At 36.1% G+C, this 25,069-nt stretch overlaps 3 protein-coding genes across 12 annotated transcripts in view; 1 reads left to right on the plus strand and 2 right to left on the minus strand.

Moving 5' to 3' along the window:
- LOC100645549 (sodium-independent sulfate anion transporter) lies at nucleotides 1-23,233 on the plus strand. Of its 7 annotated transcripts, none has more exons than XM_048413435.1 (13): nucleotides 1-204; nucleotides 4,780-4,869; nucleotides 17,202-17,283; nucleotides 18,243-18,424; nucleotides 18,960-19,155; nucleotides 20,119-20,339; nucleotides 20,536-20,680; nucleotides 20,798-20,950; nucleotides 21,242-21,403; nucleotides 22,111-22,251; nucleotides 22,321-22,466; nucleotides 22,703-22,864; nucleotides 22,986-23,233. In XM_048413435.1, coding segments are annotated over exons 3-13 (1,620 nt in total). In that variant the 5' UTR covers nucleotides 1-204; nucleotides 4,780-4,869; nucleotides 17,202-17,282; the 3' UTR covers nucleotides 23,097-23,233. The 7 variants fall into 7 exon arrangements, with proteins under 7 accessions (XP_048269392.1, XP_048269395.1, XP_048269391.1 ...); XM_048413438.1 differs by having other exon boundaries at nucleotides 1-189; XM_048413434.1 differs by lacking the exon at nucleotides 17,202-17,283.
- On the minus strand, nucleotides 1,591-16,620 carry LOC100646520 (trissin receptor). Of its 4 annotated transcripts, none has more exons than XR_007226871.1 (5): nucleotides 7,278-7,386; nucleotides 6,391-6,577; nucleotides 4,701-5,352; nucleotides 2,468-3,265; nucleotides 1,591-2,385 (listed from the first exon to the last, which is right to left on the minus strand). XR_007226871.1 is itself a non-coding variant. In XM_020867205.2 (5 exons), exons 1-4 carry the CDS (start codon nucleotides 7,320-7,322, stop codon nucleotides 2,842-2,844), a joined length of 1,308 nt encoding a protein of 435 aa, XP_020722864.2. In that variant the 5' UTR covers nucleotides 7,323-7,386; the 3' UTR covers nucleotides 1,591-2,755; nucleotides 2,830-2,841. The 4 variants fall into 4 exon arrangements, 3 of the variants coding, with proteins under 3 accessions (XP_020722864.2, XP_048269398.1, XP_048269397.1); XM_020867205.2 differs by having other exon boundaries at nucleotides 1,591-2,755; nucleotides 2,830-3,265; XM_048413441.1 differs by lacking the exon at nucleotides 7,278-7,386 and adding an exon at nucleotides 16,334-16,620 and having other exon boundaries at nucleotides 1,591-3,265.
- LOC110119983 overlaps nucleotides 23,219-25,069 on the minus strand; it is a 2,529-nt gene continuing 678 nt past the window's right edge. The window contains exons 3-4 of the mRNA XM_020867206.2: nucleotides 23,957-24,088; nucleotides 23,219-23,654 (exon numbers count right to left, since the gene is read on the minus strand). Coding sequence (XP_020722865.2) covers nucleotides 23,436-23,654; nucleotides 23,957-24,088 — 351 coding nt within the window. The 3' untranslated portion in view covers nucleotides 23,219-23,435. The remainder of the gene's footprint in view (nucleotides 23,655-23,956; nucleotides 24,089-25,069) is intronic.

Here is a 25,069-nt window from a genome sequence, read left to right on the forward strand (position 1 = left end):
TTACCGGATTATTGCTCTGCATAAGAAAGCAAATATTGTGTCGGACAAATCGCGATACTATTTCGTGTTTTACCTATTTGTTGTTGGATTATTCATTTAATTGACGTATGATTCTGGTGATTCACGAGTGAATTTTGGATTATGTTTGGCTCACCAAAGGAATGAATAACTTATTTTGAAGATTATTGTGTACGTTCGTAAAAGGTATTATACAAATTTATTGAGATTTTTTAGCAATTACATTATTTTTGTATTTTTATAAACATAACCTAGGAAATAGAATCACAAAAGTACTTACATAAAAAGTAATAGAAATAACAGGAAATATTTCGCATTTTTGTGAACATAACCTAAAAAATAGAACTTTAATATGTGAAAATATACAAAATGCATATGATATAGAAAAATATGGATAAATATGAAGCGAAAGTAGTAATATAGTTGTAATATACAATAGCAAAACAAATCTCTGTTTACGGTTTTCTATAAACGTACAAATTACTTAAACTACAATATTTAGGGTACAAATCACAAATCTACTTAAAGTTATCCAAAAATACATAAATACTCGCAATCTAGTGATCAGAAAATACGATGGGGAAAGAAAATTTTATTGTTTATCTCTTTTAATATCGTTTTGAGAATGAAAGAAGAATATTTTTGCGTACAGGCGCATGATACACGACGATTACAGACTGCAAAATATATTTTTCATTTCGGGGTCATCTAATGCTACGTGATGCAACGCCTGCTGGGGGTCTGATTTTGCAATAATTATTACGTCGCTATCGCCAACTCTGGATCCGTTCGAACTCTCGTTTATTTCTTCTTGATATGTTCGTCTCCTTCGACAGATAAATCGAGCATATTGTAACCCCGGAGCATCCACGCGGTGCAACGTCCTGTTTACAACTTTGCCGAACTTTGATCACGAAAGACACCTATTGTGAACAGACACACGTTGGTTCATGAAGATGTTCGAACACTCGCAGGTTACACGAACGCAACCAACCTTTGCCAATATAGAAAAAGTTTATTCGCCAGGAGACTAAAGTGACAATTTGTAATCAAGAAACTGCATTTAAACTTTTCTGCATTTATAGGACATTTGCAGGCGGAAAATCGTGCAGAATACATGTAATATGAAAGAATATATAAAATATTCAAAATATATATATACATAGCTTTCTATAATACTTGGCAGGTAAAACAAATTTTTACCGAGGTTCTATACTTTTAATTATATGCCCGAAAATATGAATTTGCATACAGATATGCGATCTAATAAACAATTTTTCTTAAGATTATTTCTTAATCTCACAATCATCAATGGATAAGAATAAAACTGAAAGGTATCTTTATTGAAAGAGGATCGCCCATTATCCGATAAAACGTCAAAGCTGTACGGAGAAGTCGATAGACCGGAGTTAACCGGTTACTTGGCTGCGAACCCGAGACCCCGACGAGATAACGCGGAAAACAAAACAGCGTAGGAAAGAAAAAATGCAGATAACACTCACATGATTCGACAGAAACAGGGAAAGAGACGAGAGCGAAAGAACGATGATAATTTAAATGAGAAAGAAATCGTTTAATGAAACTCTATATGATACATATATTTAATTACTTCCAAAAGTGTTCGCACAATAACAAAATGTGACTACAGTTATTTATGAAAGTATTCACTTACAGATTTACTTTATGAATATATTATACGTGTTGCGCGGAACATTTTGAAACGTCATTAGTACTGTTATGAGGCCGACTATCACGATAAATGATAGTAAAGTTTGAAACAAATCTGAAAATATATGTAGAAATTACAAGACATTTAGTGCAAGTATTACACAGAGATTGTAAAAGTATTTAGACAATTAATTATTCATTACGTTAATAATCCTCGACATTCATGAAATAATATTAAAATCAGAGTATTAATAAAAATATACTTATCATATTTTGCTTCTGATATTCATTCGTTGATTTTATTTTTTATTTTGTTTCATTTCTATTACCAACAGTCGATGTAACAAACCGAGGTTCTATTAACGAGTCTTGTATTTCAATGAAATTTTCATCTCTTTTTTCCCCTATTCTCGTCGAATATGTATGATCTCGTAAAGATCCATATGTCTGTCTGCTAAAACCACATGTGCCGATGCCAAATGTCAAATACGAGTTAGATTAATGCAAATTCCGTGTAATCGGAAAACTCGGCAACCATGAATCTGCAGTATTGGTTCAGTATTCTGAAAATTGTCGATCAACTCTGCAAAGATATTACATTACGTCTGAATTCTCTTACGCAGTAGTTTACTAATTTACAAGCTGTAAACTGTAAAATTTTCTTTATGATTCGTTGCCTTCTGATCTTTTATCGATTTTCTGAAAAATAATATGAAAACTATAATGTATTTTTCCGCATGTTTGTATTCCTGTCTCATGTGAAATCACGACGTTATCGTACCTCGTATTAACAGTAAAAAGAGAAAGAAGGAAGTTGTTAATACAAACATTGTAATTGTCAATAACTAAAAATCAAAACTGAGAGCGCAATATTTTTATTCTTGATTTTTGTCTTATTTCGACGTCAAGAATCACCCTTTAAATTATGTAAAATCAGTAGCCGAACACCCAGTATATATATACAACGAGAAAGAGCACGAACGTACCCGAATAGGATCGATTTCGTTTCGAACTAGCGAAAGAACAAAGTCATTCGACAGGAAGATCTTCGTTTCAGTTGCGTCGGACTCTGCTTAAAAAAAGATACTCTTAATAACCTAATCTCGAAAGGTTTGGTGAATGGAGCGCAGCTGAAAGTTCTACCAATAAAACTAATTAGTAACTGGATTTTTCGTAAATGGTTTGCTCTGTACTCGGTGGAACTGCAACAGAACTGTCTCGATTAGAACTAAGACAGACCAGTAAACTTCGCCGAAAATCATTTACATTCCCTTCGTCGTTTTCTTGTCGCGTTGCTGTTTCTCTTGCGGTACGTCCCATGACCAAAACGCTGCTCCGATTTCTTGTCTTTCCGCAGTTCAGAAGTTCTCTTATTCCTTTTTGAAAGTTTCGCGAGAGGAAAGCATATAGAAAAGGATTCAGACAAGAGTTTGTGTAGGAAATTAAAAAAGTGGATAAGGTTAGGAGGGTGCTGAAGTTCGATGATCGATCATAACTCGAGCTCCAGTGGCGCCAGGCGATCCGTGCTTGTTGCGGCAGATTGCATACGGCGAACATCACCACCACTGCGATTAGCATTCTAGAAAATTTCGTCAGTTTCAAATTAACCCGAGGCACTATGCTTGCGGCGTAAAGCTCGAGGTGAAGTCTGCGTGACTCCTGATTCCTGAACTTGCAGATATATGTATACGAATATACAGGGTGCCCGCTCACTATTTCTTATCGCTATCTGCGGCCGTGTAACAGACAATGTTTTGAACCGTTGTTTACCGGTGTCGAATGTACTACGAACAACGATAAAAAAAAATCTCGAAAATACTTTATTTTCATAGCGAAAGCAAGGTAACTTGGGTAAGATAAATGGGATCATATTTTTATTAACTTGATACTGGGTTTATCGTTGTCGTTATGAAAACAAAGTCGTTCGTACTACACACGACGCCGTTAAAGTTCAGTTCAACAGATTTTTTGTTACATGGTCGCAAACGGCAGAAAAATAGTGAGTCGCGTTAGAGAAATAAGACTTGATTTACTATTTCTCCTGAATTATCATACACACATGTCTCTGTCGCACATTCTCATACTTCCACATCCTTTTCCCACATTTTTCAATTCTGTCCACTCTACTCTATAACAATCAGATAATCAACGCTATGCATTTCTTCCTATCCTATCCGTCTTATCGTTGTTCGACTCTGTCTACTAATCCTTTTATTACATATATCTGTTCTTTGATATCCATTTTTTCTCTTCTCTATTTATCTTTTTCCCTTTTTACTCTATCTATGTTTCTAAATCATTCCACCACTATCGCAATATTTTTCAGTACTTACATTTATTCTTTCCACGCCTGTACATCTTCCCTATATTCCTTTCACGTATCTTGCACATTCCTCTTAATACGTACCTCTCTCCGCTAAGTACCGTGGCATATTCGTCTTCTAAACACGATGCTCAACTTGCGGGTAACTTATACACGAATATAGGACAGATTTCTGGCAATCTTTCTTACCGACTTACCGTTCTTGCAGATTTCAGTGTATTTGCGCGAACGCGTATGCATGTAGTAGTACTGGCGAAAGCAGACGAAATCAGACTTATCTTATTTCTAAATAGAATGGAAGAGAACCAGACAGATAGAATCAGCCAAGTCTCCGAGACTCTACCTCGGCGATAGAGAGTCAACCCTCGACCGATAATATCGGGATATTGCAAGAACCAGAATTACCTCGGATTTTCAATTTAATTTCATTTTATCGCTGATCTCTAGACTGCGGGTTTTTATACGTTTATGGGAAATTTGAGAGCACAGAAATGCACGTGAAACGCGCATAGCATAACAGGCAAAATAGAAATATTCAAAGAATCGGTATATCTTTAATATCGATTAGCTAAAACAATTCTTCACCTTCTCTTTTGCCTTTATGGACGAGGGATACATTTCAAACGTTATATCCATAAAGATACAAATGTGCATAAATATCCGCAGTCTGCTAATAAAACACAGCTCGTACCTTATTACACCGCGTCTGGCGCGAAGCACATTCCTACCGGAACTGTGAACACGATGGAGGCTATCATTTTTGCTTTTAGTCGCCAAATTCGGTCCTCCGAGGGTAGTGCCGCTTCTCCATAACCCGACAGCGATTCTCGTATAAAGGCAGCACATCAGAAGTAGCGGAAGTAAGTAAAGAAAGACGAGATTTACGGCGTCTAACAAAGTTTTGTTGTGCTTCTGGATATTGGCTATGCAAATGATGTCCACGTCGCCGGTAATTAAACGATTCTGTATGGTCTCAACATAGAAGAATCTCGGCAAAGCATAAATCGCGGCAACCATCCAAACTATTCCTATTACCAGTTGTAGTCGGCTTCTTGTCAGCACCGACCTGCACTTAATCGGGTAAACGATAGCCAAGTATCGTTCAATGCAAACCACCATTAGGATTAATACGCTGGCTGTGTAGGAAAGCGCGTGGACGAACATGTATACTTTGCAGAGAAAATCGCCGAGTCGCCAACTGTTCATTAGGTAATTTGTCAACGTTTGATACACGCAAAAGATACCGACGCAGAAATCGGCTACTGCCAGGTTCGCCAAAAAGAAGTTGGTAATACTTCGTAATCGCCGTGAAAATGTTACCACAAAGATTACCATCGAGTTACCTGAAAGCAGAATTCAAAGGGATACGACCTTGAATTTATACATTGCGTCGTTTCTTCCATACGAATGTTTCTCTTAATCCTATCGAAATCGAACGTTTCGCGAACCTTTTTACGTTTATCATTTGTCGCTTAATGCAATGCTTAACAAACTCACGTACAATCGGTCGGTATATTCCGGAAGAGATATTTTTCAGTATCAAATATTTTCTGCATAAATGTTCTTCGATATAGAATTCACGTCTAATATTAATCTTGTAAATTGAACACGTCTATAAGACGCGTGTATTATAAGGAAAATTAAATTATAGGTACTGCGCTTTGAAGAATTTGTTACAGACCTATTTTATCGAAAGCTTACGTTCGAAGTTATCACGTATCTCGTGATTCGTATCTCGTGAGAGTATAGATTATAGTGTTTGAAGGTATTTTTTTGGAACAATTGCCTGACTTGAAAGAATAATTATGAAAAGGAATTTGTTCTTTGAATCCTACTGCAAACTCATTAAAATTGATAATTATCATTCTTAGATAAAAATGTTCCACGAAACAAGTCACGAAACAATTAACGTTTTGTTTGGCTCCTTACCTTCATTTTCACATAATTTAACGTTTGATTCCTTTTTAAACGTACCAACAAAATTTACATAAATCGATCTCAAGAGAGAATATCTTCGAAATAAAAAAATATATCTTTAAGTTCTAAAAGTTTGTACTTAATAATTTTGCAAACTAGATACGTTTCAGAGGCGCGAATATAAATTTTGGAAAAATTTGCTAATTCTTTTATATCAGGCTTTTTCAAAGATAAAAGCGAGTATCCTGCATATATTTTTGAGTCGTTGTCTAAATATCTATAATACAAATAAGTAAGGAAGCTTCAAATTTTATCAAAACTTTCATTGCTTTACACGATATTCCTGCTTCTCTTCTTGTGATAGGCCGATGGAAAGTTTCAAAGCATGCGATGCGGATACGGATCAAATTCGTTTTGACACTCAACTGGTAATTTGATCGATCTAGATCGAGACGATCACTTACCGATAAAGCAGAAAACGAAGACGATGGAATAGAGCGTAATAAAAATTACTCTGACATCGGTCCTGTCAAGAATGTACTCCTCGTTTAGAGATATATCGTGTAACGAAGTTTCGTTGTCCATCAAGCTTTTTTTATCACGAATTTTACGAAAGACGGCGTCACGGTTGTCGATCATTCTGAAACGAGACTACAAGGAATACAAAATTATTACTCTGCAATATCGAAAGCGTAACTTGTTGAAGATACAAGTAAAAATAATACAACATAAAGTTTATCTTTATTAATCTTCTAATTCACAATTCGTAGATGGCTCACGAGAGGTTAAGTCAAGTTACTTGTTACTGAATGAGTAATCCAAATTTTTCAACTCAGTTTCGCAACAAAAGATTTATTTAAGGTAAAAGTATAGCGAGATGTTCGGTCAAAGTATTCCGTTATATATCTGGTATATTCCGTTAGCAACTGTCTCACGAGGGCGGCAAAAACCCTTCCTGGTCTACCAACCGTCTTATTATCCAATCGCGTGTCCTTAGACACACACACCCCTAGGTTTCCTCAAACACAGTATCATCAGTAAGAGACACTTATTCTGTGTTCTTGGAATAGTCAACTTATCTCTACCGGTCTCTTATAACAGTCGCGTACTTAACATATCATTGTAACTCAGTTTGTGTTCTGTTGTGATTGCTGAATTCGCAATAAAGTTTAACTAATATTAATACGATTTACTAAAATTGTGTTACGACTCAGCTATCTTATTTTATCCAACCCTCAAGTTACGTGACACTTTCTATGACTTTAAGCCATTTATCAGGCAACTGATGAATTCTATCACGAAGAAATGCTGCTTCTTTAGACAAGATGCAGTCATTGAATTACTTTAGTACCTGATCGATCAGCTGGAAGTGGGTATCGGACAAGGCGCGTTGCATCGATCGAGACCAATAGCATTCCGACGCAGCAACGTCTAGCGAAAAAGCTGGTTGCTACGGGACGTCCTAGTGAAGACTCTCGTGTCTTTTCTCTAGGAGAAGCACCTAACGTTGTCACGCGGCAATTTCACAGAATGTTCTTCTTTATCGATCTTCCGACGATGGGTTCTTGTCTAAGACACGATATTTTGCCGTGATGGAATTTATCATTTACCGAATTTACCGAATATCCAGCTGGACAAATTGCAAAGTACAAATTAAATAAAAAAAAAAAAAAAAAAATGTATCACTTGGCTTAATTGTAGAAAGCAACGGGTGATACTTTGATCGAATAACTTGCAGTATCTTTTTTCTTAAATAAACTTCAAGTCCCAATGAAACATTTGGACTATTTGTTTGAACTATTCGTTCGTAATTTCATTTCCTCTAAATGAGATACTTTGAACGGAAACGCGGCTGGTATCGTGGTCAATGTATATTATTAAAATGTTTGTAATTGAAACGAGGTTTGATTAGTAGCGCGTGTTAAATACTCTGTATCCTATCGGATCGTGTAAACTTAATCGTTCGGAATCGAGGGATTCGTGTTAAGCGTTACACGCGATTTCTATGTGGCGAACAGAAAATGTCGGACAGAAAATCGATAAACACACACGCGCACGTACTTTATTGTTACATGTATAATGGAAATTAGTACGAATCGTGTATCAGGTCGAAATCGAAGGAAATAATGAATTCGCACAAGGAAATATTCGTAAACGTGCAACGTCTATTAATACGAAATATTTTTCGAAAGATACACGAGACGCGATATTTTCGCGGACGAAATATCGAGAAACTCTAAAAAAGAGAGAAAACCCGACGAACAAAGAAAAGCTTGAGCAAACCTGAAAGAAATAATAATGAAAATGACTGTTGCGTGTATTGTGGCAAAAAGTATGACGAATCGCTTAAACAAATATTGGCTACAACGTATAACATGCAGTGAATGGGAACATGAAAGCTGCGCCGACCGGATTCGAAGAACGTGACGATTTCCAATTTTATTATTGTTAGCTTAGATCAGGGACAATATCGCGTGTATACAGTTTTATCGGAAAAATCGGAGTGTTACGTCGCGTGGGATGGTCCGTACGACGTCCTTCATTGAATCTTATTAGTTTGCAGGGACCTTTAATCCTGCAAGTATTTTCGGCTTATAGCTGCTACCTAACACGTTCGTCGCCGCGTCACCCATATCTATGTGACGGGTCTGCTTCCGTGGGGCGCCCGTAACCCAAATATGGGTGACGCTCTTCTCGTTCGAGTTAATTAAATATAACATATACAACATAAAAATATTAAAAACACATTATACCATACTTTTTATTAATTTATATTCTGGATAATATATTATATTATTCTATATCGCATGGTATTTGTTAAAACATTCCAAACACATTTGGGGTGATTTTGGGAACCTCGAACAATAGTTGTAGACTTCGTTGTAACGTCAATTTACATCAGAGACCAGGTCACATACCGCGGGCAGGATGGCACCTGGATGTCTGCAAATCCTTGGCGCGTACCCTCAATAATCTTAATCACCATGGATCTTGGAATTTTTATGGTTAAGGTCCTTCACACCAAGCGAGTATCTTTTAAATTACTTTTACAATTTTTGTTTACTACGGGTAACACAACAAAGTTGGCCTTCCTCACATCTAGTATATTCCGTTAGCAACTTTCTTCCGAGGGCAGCTAAAACCCTTCCTGGTCCACCAACTGCCTTATTATCCAATCGGAGACGGTGTCTACTGCCCTCATTTCCTTAATCAAAATTACCATCAACAAATCCGATAGTCCCGTGTCCTTAGACACACCCACCCCTAGGTTTCCTCAGACACAGTATCGTCAGTAAGAGACACTTATTCTGTACTCTTGGAATAGTCAACTTATCCTTACCGGTCTCTTATAACAGTGGCGTACTTAACATATCATAACTCAGTGTGTATTCCGTTGTGATTGCTGAATTCGCAATAAAGTTCAACTAAGATTAATAGTTGTGTTAGGACTCGGCTATCTTATTTTATCCAACCCTCAAGTTACATGATACCGTCATCACTACTCTTCTCACTTTCAAATATATTTCCACACTGTTCACTGAACATTTTCTGGAAAAAAATCACTGATGTACGTTTCACAAGTATGCTCCTCGACTAAATGGAAGATCTGAGATATCTGCCATGAGATCCCTTGGAATACTCTAGCTTGAAAGCTCATCGCTTTCTCCATTTCAGAACTAAATAATCTTCTCTTTACAATGAATCGAAGGCGATAAACAATGAATTCCCGCTTGTCGCTCTATTTACGTTCTGCGTACTGGCGGTCGGATTTGGGCCCCCAGGAAACTTAGCCGAATCACGCTGGGCGACGAACGTGTTAAAACAGTCCTTAGGTTTATTGCAAATAAATTTCTTACAAATTATGAAGAAAGCGGGTAGTTATCTAACGGGAAAAGTGGATATTTGTCTAATGGAAAAGCCAGCTTTTCCCATGAACAAGGTCACCCTCAAGCCACGTCGGTAGGAGGCTTCCTCCTCCAATCTCCACTTATTAACGTTGGCTATAACCAATGGGCATCGCAGATCGTTAGCCTCACTTTTCTAATGGAAAATGTGAACAACGAATCCACGTTCTTAGTTCAGAAGGTACACCCGCACCGAGCTTTCCTCCGTAATCACACAAGAATAAACTTGACTTGTTCTCATAACGACAGAGCAGTCACTTCATCCCTCTAGACTTGTGGTCTGGACTACAGAGAGCCGTCGCTTCATCTCTATACTTCGTCTACGACATCAGGAGGGTCAACTCTACACCAGGAGACTTCTACTTCTTCTGCATCAAGAAAGTCAACTTCTTCTTATCTTATATTCAACTGTAAGGGCCTTGCTCTACTACGAAAGAACATTCAGTGTTTATCTATCGGATCTTCATACGTCAAAGTATCGTCTACGACATTTGTATCATACGTAACGGTGTATCTCTTTAGTGTAATAAGTTGTTGGAAATATAAAATTTATAACCTGTTAATCGTAGTGTTATACCACATCAATCCCTATTATCCCACAAGAAATAAGGGGATCGATCTATTCGTAGTATCGATTATTATAATCGTAACGGAAATTTACGATTCCCGTTGACGCGCTTCCTCGCGATCGCGTCTCCCCGCGATTGAGAAATCTCGTTTTATTACCAAATTGAATACCAGTTGAGTGCTCCAACTGTTTCATTCCATTTTCTGATCTTCTGTTCATTATGAAATCGTTTGACAAATAGACTTTTTAATTCATCAAACGTAATTTACAAACAACTAGTAAACAGCTTGAGAATTCATTGATTTGCTGTCAAATAATTTCCATCTGCACAGTGATTTCCATTATTTTAGACGAATACAAACTGTAAAGCTAAATTAACACGCACGGTAATTCTAACAACCAATTATTAACTTTCACATAAAATTAGCAGGTGTTTGTGAACGAAGGTGGATAAATCTAATTTCACTCATTGGTCGGAGCAAATTTCGAAATGTACTTCACTCGCAACACAAAAGTATATTTTCTCGCTTTTAGTTTAAAGCTTTTATTTTAATCTTGCTTTTTATTTCAAAATCGATCGATAATTGAGGTAATTCCAAGTTTTATGAAAGCAGGAAAGCGAAAGTTTTCCATTTGCATTGTAACAAGTCAATTGGCTCTTAAGCGTTAAATATGCAGCTAGAAAATTTGAATTGATTTCCATTATTTTGCATATCATTTCAAACTGGTTTATTTGGTTTCGAAATTTCTCAGTCACGGCCGTGCAAGCAGAAGAACGTGCTGTTGCATGAACGTGTTCTTCTTCTTCATTGTTAGCAACGTAGCATTCGTGTGCTTATTGGAACAATAAAACTATGATCAGTCCAATATCAATTGTACACGGTCATCTACAAAATGTTATGGGAATCTTTTACGAATATTAAATTCTATCCACATAATCGCGTTGATTGTGTCTCGTTAAAGCCTAGTTCACACTGACAGACGATTATCGGGGAATAGTTCCGTAAAATGCACGCGCACGGGCAAATATCTCGTTTTCATTGCAATGGAGAAGAAGAGCAGTGTCCATGGGCAGATGCAGAGAGAATCTTTTTTACCCCTGGTAGGTCTGCGAAGCAACGATCTCGCTATGGGATGGTGAGATTTATGACGCGTTACGTATTTGCTGTTTAGATGGAAATCAAAGGCGAAAGTAGAAAATTTGAATTTGAAAGTAAGTAAAGTTGAAGACAGTGGCAAAGTGACGTACAGGCCTCTTCTTGGATGCATCGTAAAGAATCGTTGCGAAATCGAACAAAGGTTCGCTTGTTTTTCAATGGGATTATACATTTTTGAACACTTTACCGACTGATAGCCTATTAATCGGTTTTTGTCGCCGTCGCTTACCGACTGATAACCTATCAATCGGCATTTTGTCGCTGACAATCTTTCTCATTATTTGAGCAGTAATTTGTTATTTAGTACTGAGGTACCTTGCTCAGTTGCGTTAGTTTCGTTGCTTTGTAAGCTCCCGCAGTTTTATACTAATTTGAAAAACTTATCGCTCGCGATGAACGAAAAGAATGGTATTGGAGAGTCTAAACCGAAACAAAGCCGGCGCCGGGGAGAACCTGCGCCTAGACTGCCGGTCGGACGTGCGTCTGCTGTTGAATTGTTAGCGGTCGGTAAAGTGTTAATACGATCTATCGTCACATTTCCTGCAAAATGTTATTAGCGTATTATTTACGTTGATATTTATGTCGGTAAAGTATCGGTATAGAAATTTTTGGAAAAATTCGAAAGATCGTTAAATAGGAAGAAAATCATGAAATTCTGGGTTTCTGCAAATATCAACAAGGAGAAAATTTCATCGTCGTTATAACGCTAATTATTTATATTTAGATGATATTCCACTCCTCAAGTGGGCGTATGTGCTTATCGTTCAAAAGTCAGCATTTCAAAAGTTTAAAATCTCCTTCGTGCTTGAGTGGGAGGAACCGTTCCCTCTCCAACAGATCCTCAATACTGGGATACCCGATTAGTGTACAAACGACATTGTCTGCACATATCTTGGTGGCTGTCGGCGGGCAATATACGTAGATTGTCTGTAAACAATGTCGTTTGTCGACTAGTTTCTGGCATAGCAGTGTACTCGCGATCTCGGATCGGGCCAACACTGATCGACTTCTCCCATGCCCAAGTCTCTAATGTCCACATGTAATTAACCCTTTGAGTGCTGTGGGCGCATATAGGTGTCTGGCGAAAACTATCGGTGTGGACTAAGGACATATATATGCGCTTTCTGTAAGTGCCCAGCATGGGCTAAGGACGCATGTATGGGTTTTTCAATTTTTCCGAATACCTACGCAGAAGTAATACTATTACGTTTGTGTGAAATAAATATAAATGCATTCCTCACGGCAGTAAACAAATGCCAATAGTGCCTCGTTATTGATGAAGTGGTCACCACTTGTAAGAAAACTGTACATCTGGTTTTTTTAGTTTTCTCAAGCACCGAATTTTTCACACACAACTAAATTATTAACTTGTGTTATATTTACTAAATTTAGTTTTCTAGTTTATTGTTTTCTAGTTTATTACCCAAATTCTAGTTAACTGTAAATTTCAATGTTTACAATAAATAATTAAAAATAACTAAAAAATAACGCTCTTGAATCATTTAATCTCGTGCAAAAGAATTACTATAACTTATTACGATTTGCGCTTTGAATAGTCAATCAACAGAGTTCAGTCTAACGAAAAAGTATTCGACAAAAAAGTAGACGACATAGGCCGCGAGTATTCAGCATTCAAAGGGTTAATATAATTATTATGTAGTATATAATATAATACAATGGACAAAGGAGAAATCGACAGGTACACAGAAAAATACAAGAAAAGAATGGCAATACATCCAAAGGAAACCCATATAAAAAGAAGACTAAAAAGAAAAAACATCTCAGGCACCTCACTAAAGAAATAAAATAGACAAATTCGAGGATGGTATCCTCGTGTTATTTAGCAATAACGTTAGAAAAATTTACCAAATGTCCAGCTGGACAAATTGTAAAGTAGAAATTAATTAAAAAGAAAGAGAAATGCAATTAGTGTCTTCAGCCACGTCTTTGAACAATGTTGCTTCATGGGGTATATGGTGTATTTCTTAATCTGCGGAAGAAGAAAGAGAAACTTGTCTCAGTAAAGTAAAAGAATCGAGTAAAAGAAGCTTGTTAACGAAAAGACGATTAAACTAAGCTGTGTGTTGCATGCGTTTGCACGTTCTTGCAACATTTGTCCGACAGCGTCCGTACTAGGCACTTTTATCCGCTGTCTGTCTCTGGACTTGAATTTTGTTTGCGAATTTTCCACGAAAGACAGATTTGGATTGTCTGCGGACGATTATCTGTCAGTATAGACAAGACTCGCAATGTTAATGAGATGTCAAAATGTTTCGTATAATACGCAGGGTGCGGTCGAATAACATGTACAAACGGGCATAAGTTAATCATGAGAAAATAAGAAGAGAATACAGAATAGAGCGTACAGAATGAAATTTGTTCGTTGGATGCTTAGTTTCCAAGAAAACCGAGTGAAAAGATTTGTCAATTACACGTGAACATAGGTAATTACCACTTAGGTATGAGCAACAATTAGGAAACATTAATTCCACTTGCCAAAATAAATAAAAAATGTTTCTTTTTTTTATTTAATTTGTACTTTACAATTTGTCCAGCTGAACATTTGGTAAATTTTTCTATCTTTATTGCTGAATAACAATATGTAGATGTCTACCTCCAAGGGGTGAAGTAAAAAATGTGGAACAAATTTATTCCCTTTAAGACTCTACTTTCAAGAAAACAGAGTTTGTACGTATTCAATGGAGGATCAGCCTAATACACTGTATGACAATTTTTCAATTGATTTTCACACATAGAATCTCCTCCACCCATAGAACAACCTCTCACCGGTTATTTATTATAATCGGTAGATATTCATGTTGGAAAATAGATGTATGTACATCTGTGTGAAAGAGTATGCGTTCAATGAATGAATGTGCAATAAAAGAAAATTATTTCTGTTTGAGATGTACAAGAGAACAGAGCGTTGTTCGTTAATACTTCAAATTATCATGTTACATATAAAATAGTTATTTTGTTCTATATAAATTTTGTATCTAATAAAACAATATATAGTATTACTTCAACAATTCAAATTCGACTTTCTGGAAAATTAATCCCCGGCTGAAAAAATCGTTACTCTATATTTTCCTCTTATTTTTACCTAAAGTATCGTCTTAAAGTATAAATAAAAAGTTATTAAGAATTTTCGAATATCTCCGCGAGCCACTTTATATACGTAAGCTTAATTAGTCCAGCACATTCTTTGGCAAACGTATCTACAAAATGCCACCTGCGTAGATAATACATATGTATATCGGTATATTTTGTCCAACAATAAGATTGTTGTCTTGCCTGTACGAGTACACCTAAGCTCGTGCCTAATTCGTAAGTATATCGTTCAAGGGTCGATCTTTCCTTCCACTTACATGTTAATCCGTTACGTGTTTAACTTTATCAACGATAGCAGCCTGGAGCAGCTATGGAAATATCCTTGCACGATATCGTTCGGTCGATTCTAATAATATTCGAGTATTAATTCGAGTACACGTTTAAACGAACGTGTGAACGTTTTAATTACACGCGTTTAATATTCTCGTAAACCGAGATGCTGCTAATTTACAGAACGCAGGTTTCTTTAATTCGTTATTTTACTGTTGATATTTTAACACGTGAGCAACCTCGATTTCGATCATTAATTACGAGTATGTAACGTTTATCTTAGAATTTAGATATAGTTAAGATAATTGTCTTAAGACAATCATACAGTTGGTTGCATAATTGAACAAACAATCTTTAAGTTCCCGTTAGAGGTAAAGAAGTTGTTAAAAAGAACGATCTTTATCTTTTCTTTCGCGACTCCGAGCAACTGAATTTCTTTGAGAACTTTTTCACGCGACGTATGATAAACTAATCATCCTAACTTCTCAAGAGAGAACTCAAGTCGTTTGGATCGAGTTGTTCTGTTTTAAAAAGTGTTTGATCAGTTACGAAGATCGCAAAGAAAATACGACGAGTACATTTTGATCGACGCCTTTATTTTCACGTCGTACGACCAAAAAGGAATATTTGAATGTATGAAATATCTTGAGACGGGAAAAACCTATTGGATCTTGCCAATTGTACATTGAGAAGCTTCAATGATCCGCACGATAAATTGAAATTTAAAGAAGACGCAAATATTATTCTCTTAAATTTATCTTCGGGCTTTTTGTTATTCGCGTTCTTCGCTCGCGATAAGCGAATTTGTGCAATTGAAACATTTGTATGCCTTGGGAATTGGATATTAATTGGATTGCCAATTAGACGTCTTAATCGAGAAATTTGGAAAAACTGAAATTGATCGGTATATCTGCAACGTTATGAATGTTCGATCGTCAACTCATATTTGATAGATTTCATAAATTCGTATAAATAAATAAATCGGCATAAATAATGCGATATAACGTGTCTTAATGTCTAATCGTTTGACGACGAATCGAATTTTACAAATATGTTTCTCCACATGTGGCATTCAAATTCAAATAGCACAGAAAAATTAATACGATATGAACGAGAATTATTAAATCTTATTATATGTAAAAATGAGATTTTTATTATTCTTGATTTATCTTACGATACTATAATCTCAATTTTATCGTCGTACAATTCTCAAACGAGATATATTTAATTCTTCGAGCTTTTAATCATTGCATACCGCAGAGAAAACGCTTGATAAATCTATCCTCGTTAATTTTCGAAAATCAAGTTTTCTAATTCGATATACTTGAGAAATAAAACAACTTATAGTGGGTCTAGAACTGTAACTCTTGGAATAGATACATATGCGAAATCTTACCTATTATGTGTTACCAAATGAAGAACATCAACTTCATTACACAATCTTTGAAGCTTCCACGATGTATTACAATATTTCATTCGATCTGATAAGATGCGAAAAGATATTGTGGAATTCCCAAAACATTTAAACCGAATGAGAAGCTTTTTCCATTCACGTATCGCGATAGATTAATCGAATCAGTTGGCGTTTCATCGCGCGCTCGATCGACGCTACAAAAACCAGTAAGTTTCACCATCGATCTTTCGCTAATTTTTCAATTACATTTATTATAAATCACCAAACGAACGCTAAATGAACGCAACACTTTGCCTAATGCAATTCTTATTTACAGTTACGTACGTAAACAATTTTTTCTTTCATATCTAAATCATCCCTTTTTAAACAAAGCAACAAATACAGAGACATTGCATATTCCAGCAGAATTTTTACAAAAGAAACTCTTACAGAATCTTTTAATTTCCTCGATGTCTATCACCGAAAGATTATTGGAGGCTCGTTGTTAGTGGCGCGTTAAGAATTAATCATTCGTATCTTTTGGCATGTAATCGATGGATTAAACGGGTCAAGTGACCGAATTGCTTTCTCGTGGACGATAGCACTGATTACGAAATTGCACGAGATGAAAACTAACGTAGGAACGACGAGGCCTCTATTTCGCGCGATACTGCAAGCTCGGAGCTTTCATTCATACCCACTAGCCTGTAAGTTGGCCGAGAATCCTGGATTTCGCGCAGGCGTTGCGCCCTCCTTCTATTACTTTCGTTATCCGGCGAAAAAATGTAAGGAAATCGGGAAGATAAACGAGTCGAAAACAACGGTTAATAATTCTCAACGAAATAATCTAACCAGGCAATAATTCTTAAAGGTGGAATCCTCTTGTGCAAACTCCTTAGACAATCTGGGCTATTTGTGCATCCAGTGAAGTTTCGCTGCTACGTTTCTTCAAAGTGAGTTTTTCTTCCTCCCAAAAAAGTGATTCTATAACATAGTAGAGACTTCAATGAAATTCTATCAGAATATTTGGAAGCCTACAATAATCTAAAGATTGGCGTGAACGATTCAGCTTACCCAGAGAGAGAAAGAAAGAGAGAAAGAGAGAGAGAGAGATAGAGAGAGTTAGGAAGCGATTAAAAAGCGATTAAAAAAATTAAAAAAGAGAAGAACACGTCTTGAGTATCAGATAATTAAGAGCGCGTTCGCAGTGACAATCGGTGAATGGTCAAGTCTGAAAGAAGTGGGAGTATCGTGATAAATATAAGTCGTGATAACTGGTGTGACTTCTCGAGAGTACAAGGCAACGATACTTATAATCAGTTTGCTGTTATAATCAACGACGCTATCGAGCGTATCGTTGTGCCTTGCAACAGGCTCACGCGTCTCTTATGTCGATATTTTCTTGTCTCGTTATTGTTCCGACGACAATTTTTTAACCATTCCCTATGAATTCTTTACGAAGTACCTTCTCTACGATAATCTTCTATCGATGATATTCGCCGTAGAATCTTTGAGTGAAACTCGTTTGGAGATACGAAACTCCTATTTGGAGATATAATTATGAAAATAAAAATTGAACATTGTAAAATTGCGAATATAGAAATACAGTTGTGCGTATAGAAATTAAACGTAAGAGCAAGTTATTTATATAGTGTTTCACGGTGTAGTGTTTCAAGTGTTGGAACAATTTTAAGCATGTTGGAGAAAACGAGGGATATAGTTTACAAGAAAAGTAAGTTCACCTAATTTGGGTCACCGGGGAGATATCAAGAGAGTTAAGTTTCTATTTCCATGTTTAAAAGCGGCAAAGCTATTCGATTTGCTGGATCATTTTATGGATCTTTCGTGAAAATGTTGACGGATACCTTAGAAGTTCAAATGAAATTCAAATATACCATTGTATCGTTTCAAGTGTCACGATGCAGCAGAGACTGTTGCTACAAGTACATGAAGAGGAGGCTGCCGATTCTGTCGTGGGCTAGGAATTACAAACTCACATGGCTGCCTCAAGATGCACTGGCCGGCTTCACGGTTGGCCTCACAGCTATTCCTCAAGGCATCGCTTACGCTATCGTCGCTGATTTAAGTCCCGAGGTAAATTAACACTTTTCTCTCTCTCTCTTTCCCATATTCGGATTTTTCCAGAAAGCAGAATACATTTTCCATAAAAAGGATCGATTTTCTGAACATGCGTCAAGATTAGTAGCGACAGTCAAATTTCTATTGTAAAACTTTCAACGTTCATGGATCTCTTGGAAATAATATCAATCGAATTGTGATTCGATAGATTTAATAGATGAAGTATGTCAAAGCCAGACCCTGAAGATTTTTCAATTAGAAGCATCTTCTTTGCAAAGGAAAGATATCAGAAATTTCTGACTTCTTCTGAAATTTTCTAAGATTTCAAAATTGATGATACAATCATAGAAATTGCAATAGGATTCTGAATAACATGATCAAAAATTGTTTCAAAAGACTCTATATACATATGTGTACGTGTATGCGACAAAGATTTACACTTGCGGCGTTGTTTTTGCTGTGAACTCCTCAACTGACATCGATAGAAGCGTATTAATTTCTACGTCTTTTAATTCAAATGTTACACCATTATGTCTCTTTTCTCCTTTAGTATGGGTTATATGCGTCTTTCATGGCATCCTTCCTGTACATTATTTTTGGTTCCTGTACAAGTATTACTATCGGTCCAACTGCTATTATGGCAACGATGGTGCAACCTTTGGTAACAAAATACAATGCTGATGTCGCGGTTCTGCTTACGTTTCTGAAAGGCTGCATTATCGCGTTACTCGGCTTCTTTCATTTAGGTGAGTGATTTGACTACAGATTCTCATGCATGTCTTTTTTGATGATGCAAATTTGAAGATGCAAAAATGCACAGAATGCAGACAATATGCAGAAGTATACAAATTATTCATAGTACGTATAACGTATTCGTTACAATATTTGTCAGGTAAAACAAATTCCAATTTAGGTGACATTTCCTCAGTTGTGATCACAAACATTTGCTTACACGAGAAGAATTGCAAGTGGAATTTGTTAACAGAACCTTAATTATAAATGTTTTATTACACGTTCCAGATTCTGACCTTCGTCTTTAACCTTTTTATGTTTCTTTGTATTTCGTAACAATTAACCCTTTGAGTGCTGTGGGCGCATATAGGTGTCTGGCGAAAGCTATCGGTATGGACTAAGCGTTTTCTGTAAGTGCCTGGCATGGGCTAGGGACGCATGTATGGGTTTTTCAATTTTTCCGAACACCTACGCAGAAGTAATACTATTACGTTTGTGTGAAATAAATATAAATGCATTCCTTACGGCAGTAAACAAATGCCAATAGTGCCTCGTTATTGTTGAAGTGGTCACCACTTGTAAGAAAACTGTACATCTGGTTTTTTTAGTTTTCTCAAGCACTGAATTTTTCACACACAACTATATTATTAACTTGTGTTATATTTACTAAATTTAGTTTTCTAGTTTATTGTTTTCTAGTTTATTACCCAAATTCTAGTTAACTGTAAATTTCAATGTTTATAATAAATAATTAAAAATAACTAAAAAATAACGCCCTTGAATCATTTAATCTCGTGCAAGAGAATTACTATAACTTATTACAATTTGCGCTTTGAATAGTCAATCAACAGAGTTCAGTCTAACGAAAAAGTATTCCGTCCACAGCGATCGTCAGCGCTAGACGCGCGCCGTCCGTACGGACGACATAGGCCGTATTCAGCACTCAAAGGGTTAAAAGAGTTGCGCACGAATTTCAGGTTTCTTGTTAGACTTCATTTCCTTACCCGTAATTACGGGCTTTACCGCGGCTGCATCGATTAACATAGCCACTTCGCAGTTCAAACCGTTGTTAGGAATACCCGGTAGAAGCGAAGACTTGGTAGATTCTTTGATCTCGGTGTTCTCGAATCTGAGGATGATCCGGTACCAGGACACGTTGCTGGGTATTGGAACGATAGCGGCGTTGGTTCTACTAAAGGTACAGTCATATAAAGCGAAATTCGATCAAAGATAACGGGTCAAAATTAAACAATTCTATAATTCATTCTATTCTTTAGTTTGCGATACTTCGATTCAGTGTTGGACAAAATTTTATTCCAATAGCATATAAAACTCTGGCAGGAGCTATGTTCCCATCGAACATAACTTAATTTTCATATTGCTTTTTATCGAAGAATTTACCTGGACGTCGAACCGGTACTTGGTCACAGAAAATCGCTTGGGCCACAATTCTCGCGCGTAACGCATTGGTGGTCATCGTAGGAACTTTGATGGCGTATATCTTTTCCATCTACGGTCTATATCCTTTTAATCTAACCGGTGAGAACAACACGATAATTGGAAAATCCGTCTCGCGAGGAACCCGTTCTTTGATCATTCGTTAAACCGCGTAACGCAAGAAGGAACAAACTGGGAGCAAAAATAAATGATTTCTAGGATCGATGGGTCATGGATTGCCACCGTTTGGTCTGCCGAAATTCAATGCAATAACCAATGATTTCTTTACGACTGCTGGTGCTATGGGAATGTCGCTTGTCACCGTCCCAGTTGTATCTACCATTGAACATATGGCGATAGCAAAAGCGTTTGGTACGCTATATTACGTACAATATCATTCATAATCGTTCGAACGATTCACGTATTATACAGTCGAAGCTCGGAACTGAAACTGATCTAATTTGTTTTCGTCAACCTGTAATGTAAAAAATAATTACAGGTTAACATATCAAACTATTCAACAAATGTTCATCCGCTATCAACAATTGTCATTCGAACAATTATGAACGTATACGTATATTCGTTAGATAGTAATACAATTTTGAACATTATTTTAATAATTAAAATTACTTGGATAATTTCGAACGAACTATGAACTTTTAGCAAAGGGCAAATCTCTGGACGGCACGCAAGAAATGCTCGCGTTAGGATTGTGTAACATAGGCGGTTCGCTTGTTCGATCAATGCCAGTTACAGGTTCTTTTACACGAACTGCTGTCAATAACTCATCTGGGGTGAAAACTACTTTTGGAGGTTTATTCACAGGTAAGTGTGTGTGTGTGTGTGTGCATATGACTTCTCAAACAAGCGTTATAAATGTCTCACCGATAATATGTATCACTAAGGCAGAAAAGAAAGATGAAATACAATTATGTAATATCGCGGGAAAAAGGATAGGATTAGGATAATTTAGATTTGTAAAATTCTCCTAATACTATTTATTTAAGATAAATAAAAATAACAGAGATTAATTGGACAGAGAACGATAAATGTTCAACTTGAACTAAAACACAAAAGTCTTATTCCGCTCAAATCACTCTCGCAACTCTATAACTCTAACAACTCGATCTCTCTACAACGCTAGCAACTCTACAACTCTACAACTCTAGTCTTCGGCATCTGCACTCGCACGCTCTCGCTTCTCAACTCATACTGCATGCCTTTTGCATTCGTTCTCGCCGGCGTCTCAACTAACACTACCCTTAGCGTCTCTTTGTCTTTTCTCGTCCCATCGAACACGTGTCCCGAAACCCCGTGGCCAGGGTCACGCAGGCTCTTTCCACGAAACTATCCACTCGAAAGGACCGACGACACATTGATGTACTCGACGGCGCCACGGCTCTCGCCACTTTGTATACGGTCCGGCCGATATCTTAGGCCTTTTGCCCACGATACTACAATTAGATAGTTGGAGAACGTGCAAATGAATCCCCTGAATTTTTTTCTTAATCGTGACAATTGCTTGCTTGCAGGCGCTATCGTATTACTCGCGGCTGGCTTGCTCACATCCACTTTTCGTTTTATTCCTAAAGCGACTTTAGCTGGCGTTATAATATGCTCTATGTACTACATGCTCGACTTCAAAACGTACGCTCTATTATGGCGCGCAAAAAGTAAGTAAATTGGATCGTGACAAACGCGATTCTCAATTTCATATTCCTGACAGTTGCGCCTCATTTCAGAAATCGACTTTTTCCTCATGTTGATTACCTTACTATTCTGCGTTTTTCTTAAACTGGAATGGGGAATCATTATCGGTATATCGTTAAATCTTGCAATATTATTGTATTTCACGGCTCGACCTTCGGTTCAAACCGAAATTGAACAGGTAAATTAAATGGATTACTTTTATATTATATATACATATATATATATTTTAACTATTTAAATATTTAATGTTATTCTAACATTCTTAACTCACTGTGCACTAACTATTAATAAGTTTCCAGCCAAATGTAATAGTACCAAGCTAACTAAGGTACTTTAGTAGTTTTAGTTAGCTTAGCACCGTTGCATATAGACAAATTTATTGTCGTGTGTGGTAAAATGATTCCTGAACTGTAGGTAGAAGATAGAACCGTGATTCGCATTATTCCTGATGAGAGTATCACGTTTCCAGCAGCGGAACATTTTCGAGCTTACATAATGAAGCTTTCAAACGAAAATTCATACGACGTTGTACTTGATTGTAGAAATTTGAAGAGGACTGATGTAACGGTTGCAAAGGTAAATGATGTATTAAAATCTTCTTCTTGTAAAGGGCCATCGCTTGCGAAGAAAATTACCAATATGTATAATAATTAAATAATATTTTGATCCGTTAATTCAAACAATTTCCGTTTTATAGAACCTTAAGCTATTGGCAAACGACTTAGGACTGCAAGGAAAGAATATCATTTATGAAAACTGTCAAGATGATGTTGAAAGTATATTGAACACTGTTATTCCAGATCACTGAATAAACATGTTAAAATTTAAATGCATAGACGAACCTATGATATTTATATTTCTTGTACATACTATATGATTTGTTAAAAAACTGATGTATTTTAATTATAAATGATTAAAATATAATAAAAGCATTGTTTATGATTGTGTGATCTTCTATCGTGGACAAACTTTATAAGCTACGTATTCAGAAACAAACAAAATGCCAAGTAATAGCAATGAGACACAGTATCTCAATGATAGAAATCCATATAGGTCCATCGCATTTACACAATGTACGGAACATTTTTGTTTTGTTGTCAAATTTCGCTTTTACAATATTGACATTTAACAGTGATTGACGATTTATTCATATAGAAAAATCCAATGTACATATGTTCATACCTGGATCGATTCGATGAGTACTTTCGATATGCTCTTTCATCGTTTCGTTCTCTGGTAGTATCCAGTAGCAATACTTGCAATATCTGCGTCGATGAAATTTAATGTGAGTGGACAAAGACAAAAGTGTAGCAATTTGTTCATGGCAGAAATTGCACTCGAATTTCAAGGCTCGTTGCTCTGAAAGCTATGAGTAAAATGAATTTGAAATTTTCTGAATGATAAATATCGATACGATTGTTGTTCGATACGATATTGAACTAGATTCCGAAAATTGATAATATCGATCGATTAATAATCGAAGCAAATATACATAATATTTATACTATATGCAGATATTCCTGAAATACACATTGGATATAATAATAATTAATACATGTACAATGATACATTAATTATACAAATTATATAATAAACGATGAAACCTTGTATATAATAGTGCAATTAATAGTACAAATTGCATACTGAATGATAGGATTGCATACTTACATTCATTTCGTCGTCATTTGAATTGTAATCGTTCTTTTCCGAAATAACGGAGTATTGGGGCATTTTCGAATCGGTACTATGTTTCTTTCGCAGTTGTAGTGGTAATACGATTGGATATTTTCCTTCTTCCAACTGTAAACACATTTCTTTTTTTATAAGAGCACCTATGATAAATATCTAATAGTGCCCAAAAGTTACAAAAGGATACTACCGATGTCAAGGTAACGTATAGAATATCATATAAGCGTATACGAAAATCTAGAAACGTTCAAATTTACGAGATTAAATATTGCAACGTTAAATGCCAATTATCGTTTACATTATTTGCATTTAAAATCAAAATCACATCAGTCCGATATACTTTAAAGTATCTAATGTAAACAACGTAGTCGTTTTCGTAGTTATATTTATTTCATTACTAGTTGTTATAATAAAGATTCTTTTATAGCATTTGGAAATATTTCCGATAACGAAATCATTGCAGAGTCGTAAAATCGAAAATGGTAGTTACGTTTCATGAAATTTTATCACAAGTATTGCTTTTATAAACATAAATTCTTACGAATGTTGAACATGTGTATTCAAATGACACAGAAACTGCGCAATGCGCATGATTACGTCAGTACAAATTTAACCGTACTGACCCTTTCGAATACTGCCGTCAATTTTTATAGTTTATTCCGTATTATATGTAGTTTGCTAATATAAAGAGAACTGTGCGTATTCAGTGATTACAAGTTCAAAATATCATGAATTTCGATAAAGTTTCGATGAAATAAAAATAAAAATATTCGTAAAAAGTTGTACGCAGTCAAACACGACGCCACGTTCGTTCATTCCAATATATATAATAACATAGTTTAAAATATTAAAAGTTCTTGATATTCCATTTTCTTAACAATCATATAAGATACAGATAACGTTTTAAAATGTAAATTATCTATCTAAACTCATTACAAACAGACCAATATGAAGTATAATTTAATATTTCATGACAATCGTTTCAATATTCCTTGAATATTCTCGCACGGGCAAATGATACGTTATGTTGGTTTATTGTACCGGTAGCGTCACCTTCGATTTAAAATCTTGGCGTCTCGTTCAAGTTTTATT

The sequence above is a fragment of the Bombus terrestris genome, chromosome 16 (genome assembly GCF_910591885.1).
Source record: "Bombus terrestris chromosome 16, iyBomTerr1.2, whole genome shotgun sequence".
Lineage (NCBI taxonomy): Eukaryota > Metazoa > Arthropoda > Insecta > Hymenoptera > Apidae > Bombus > Bombus terrestris.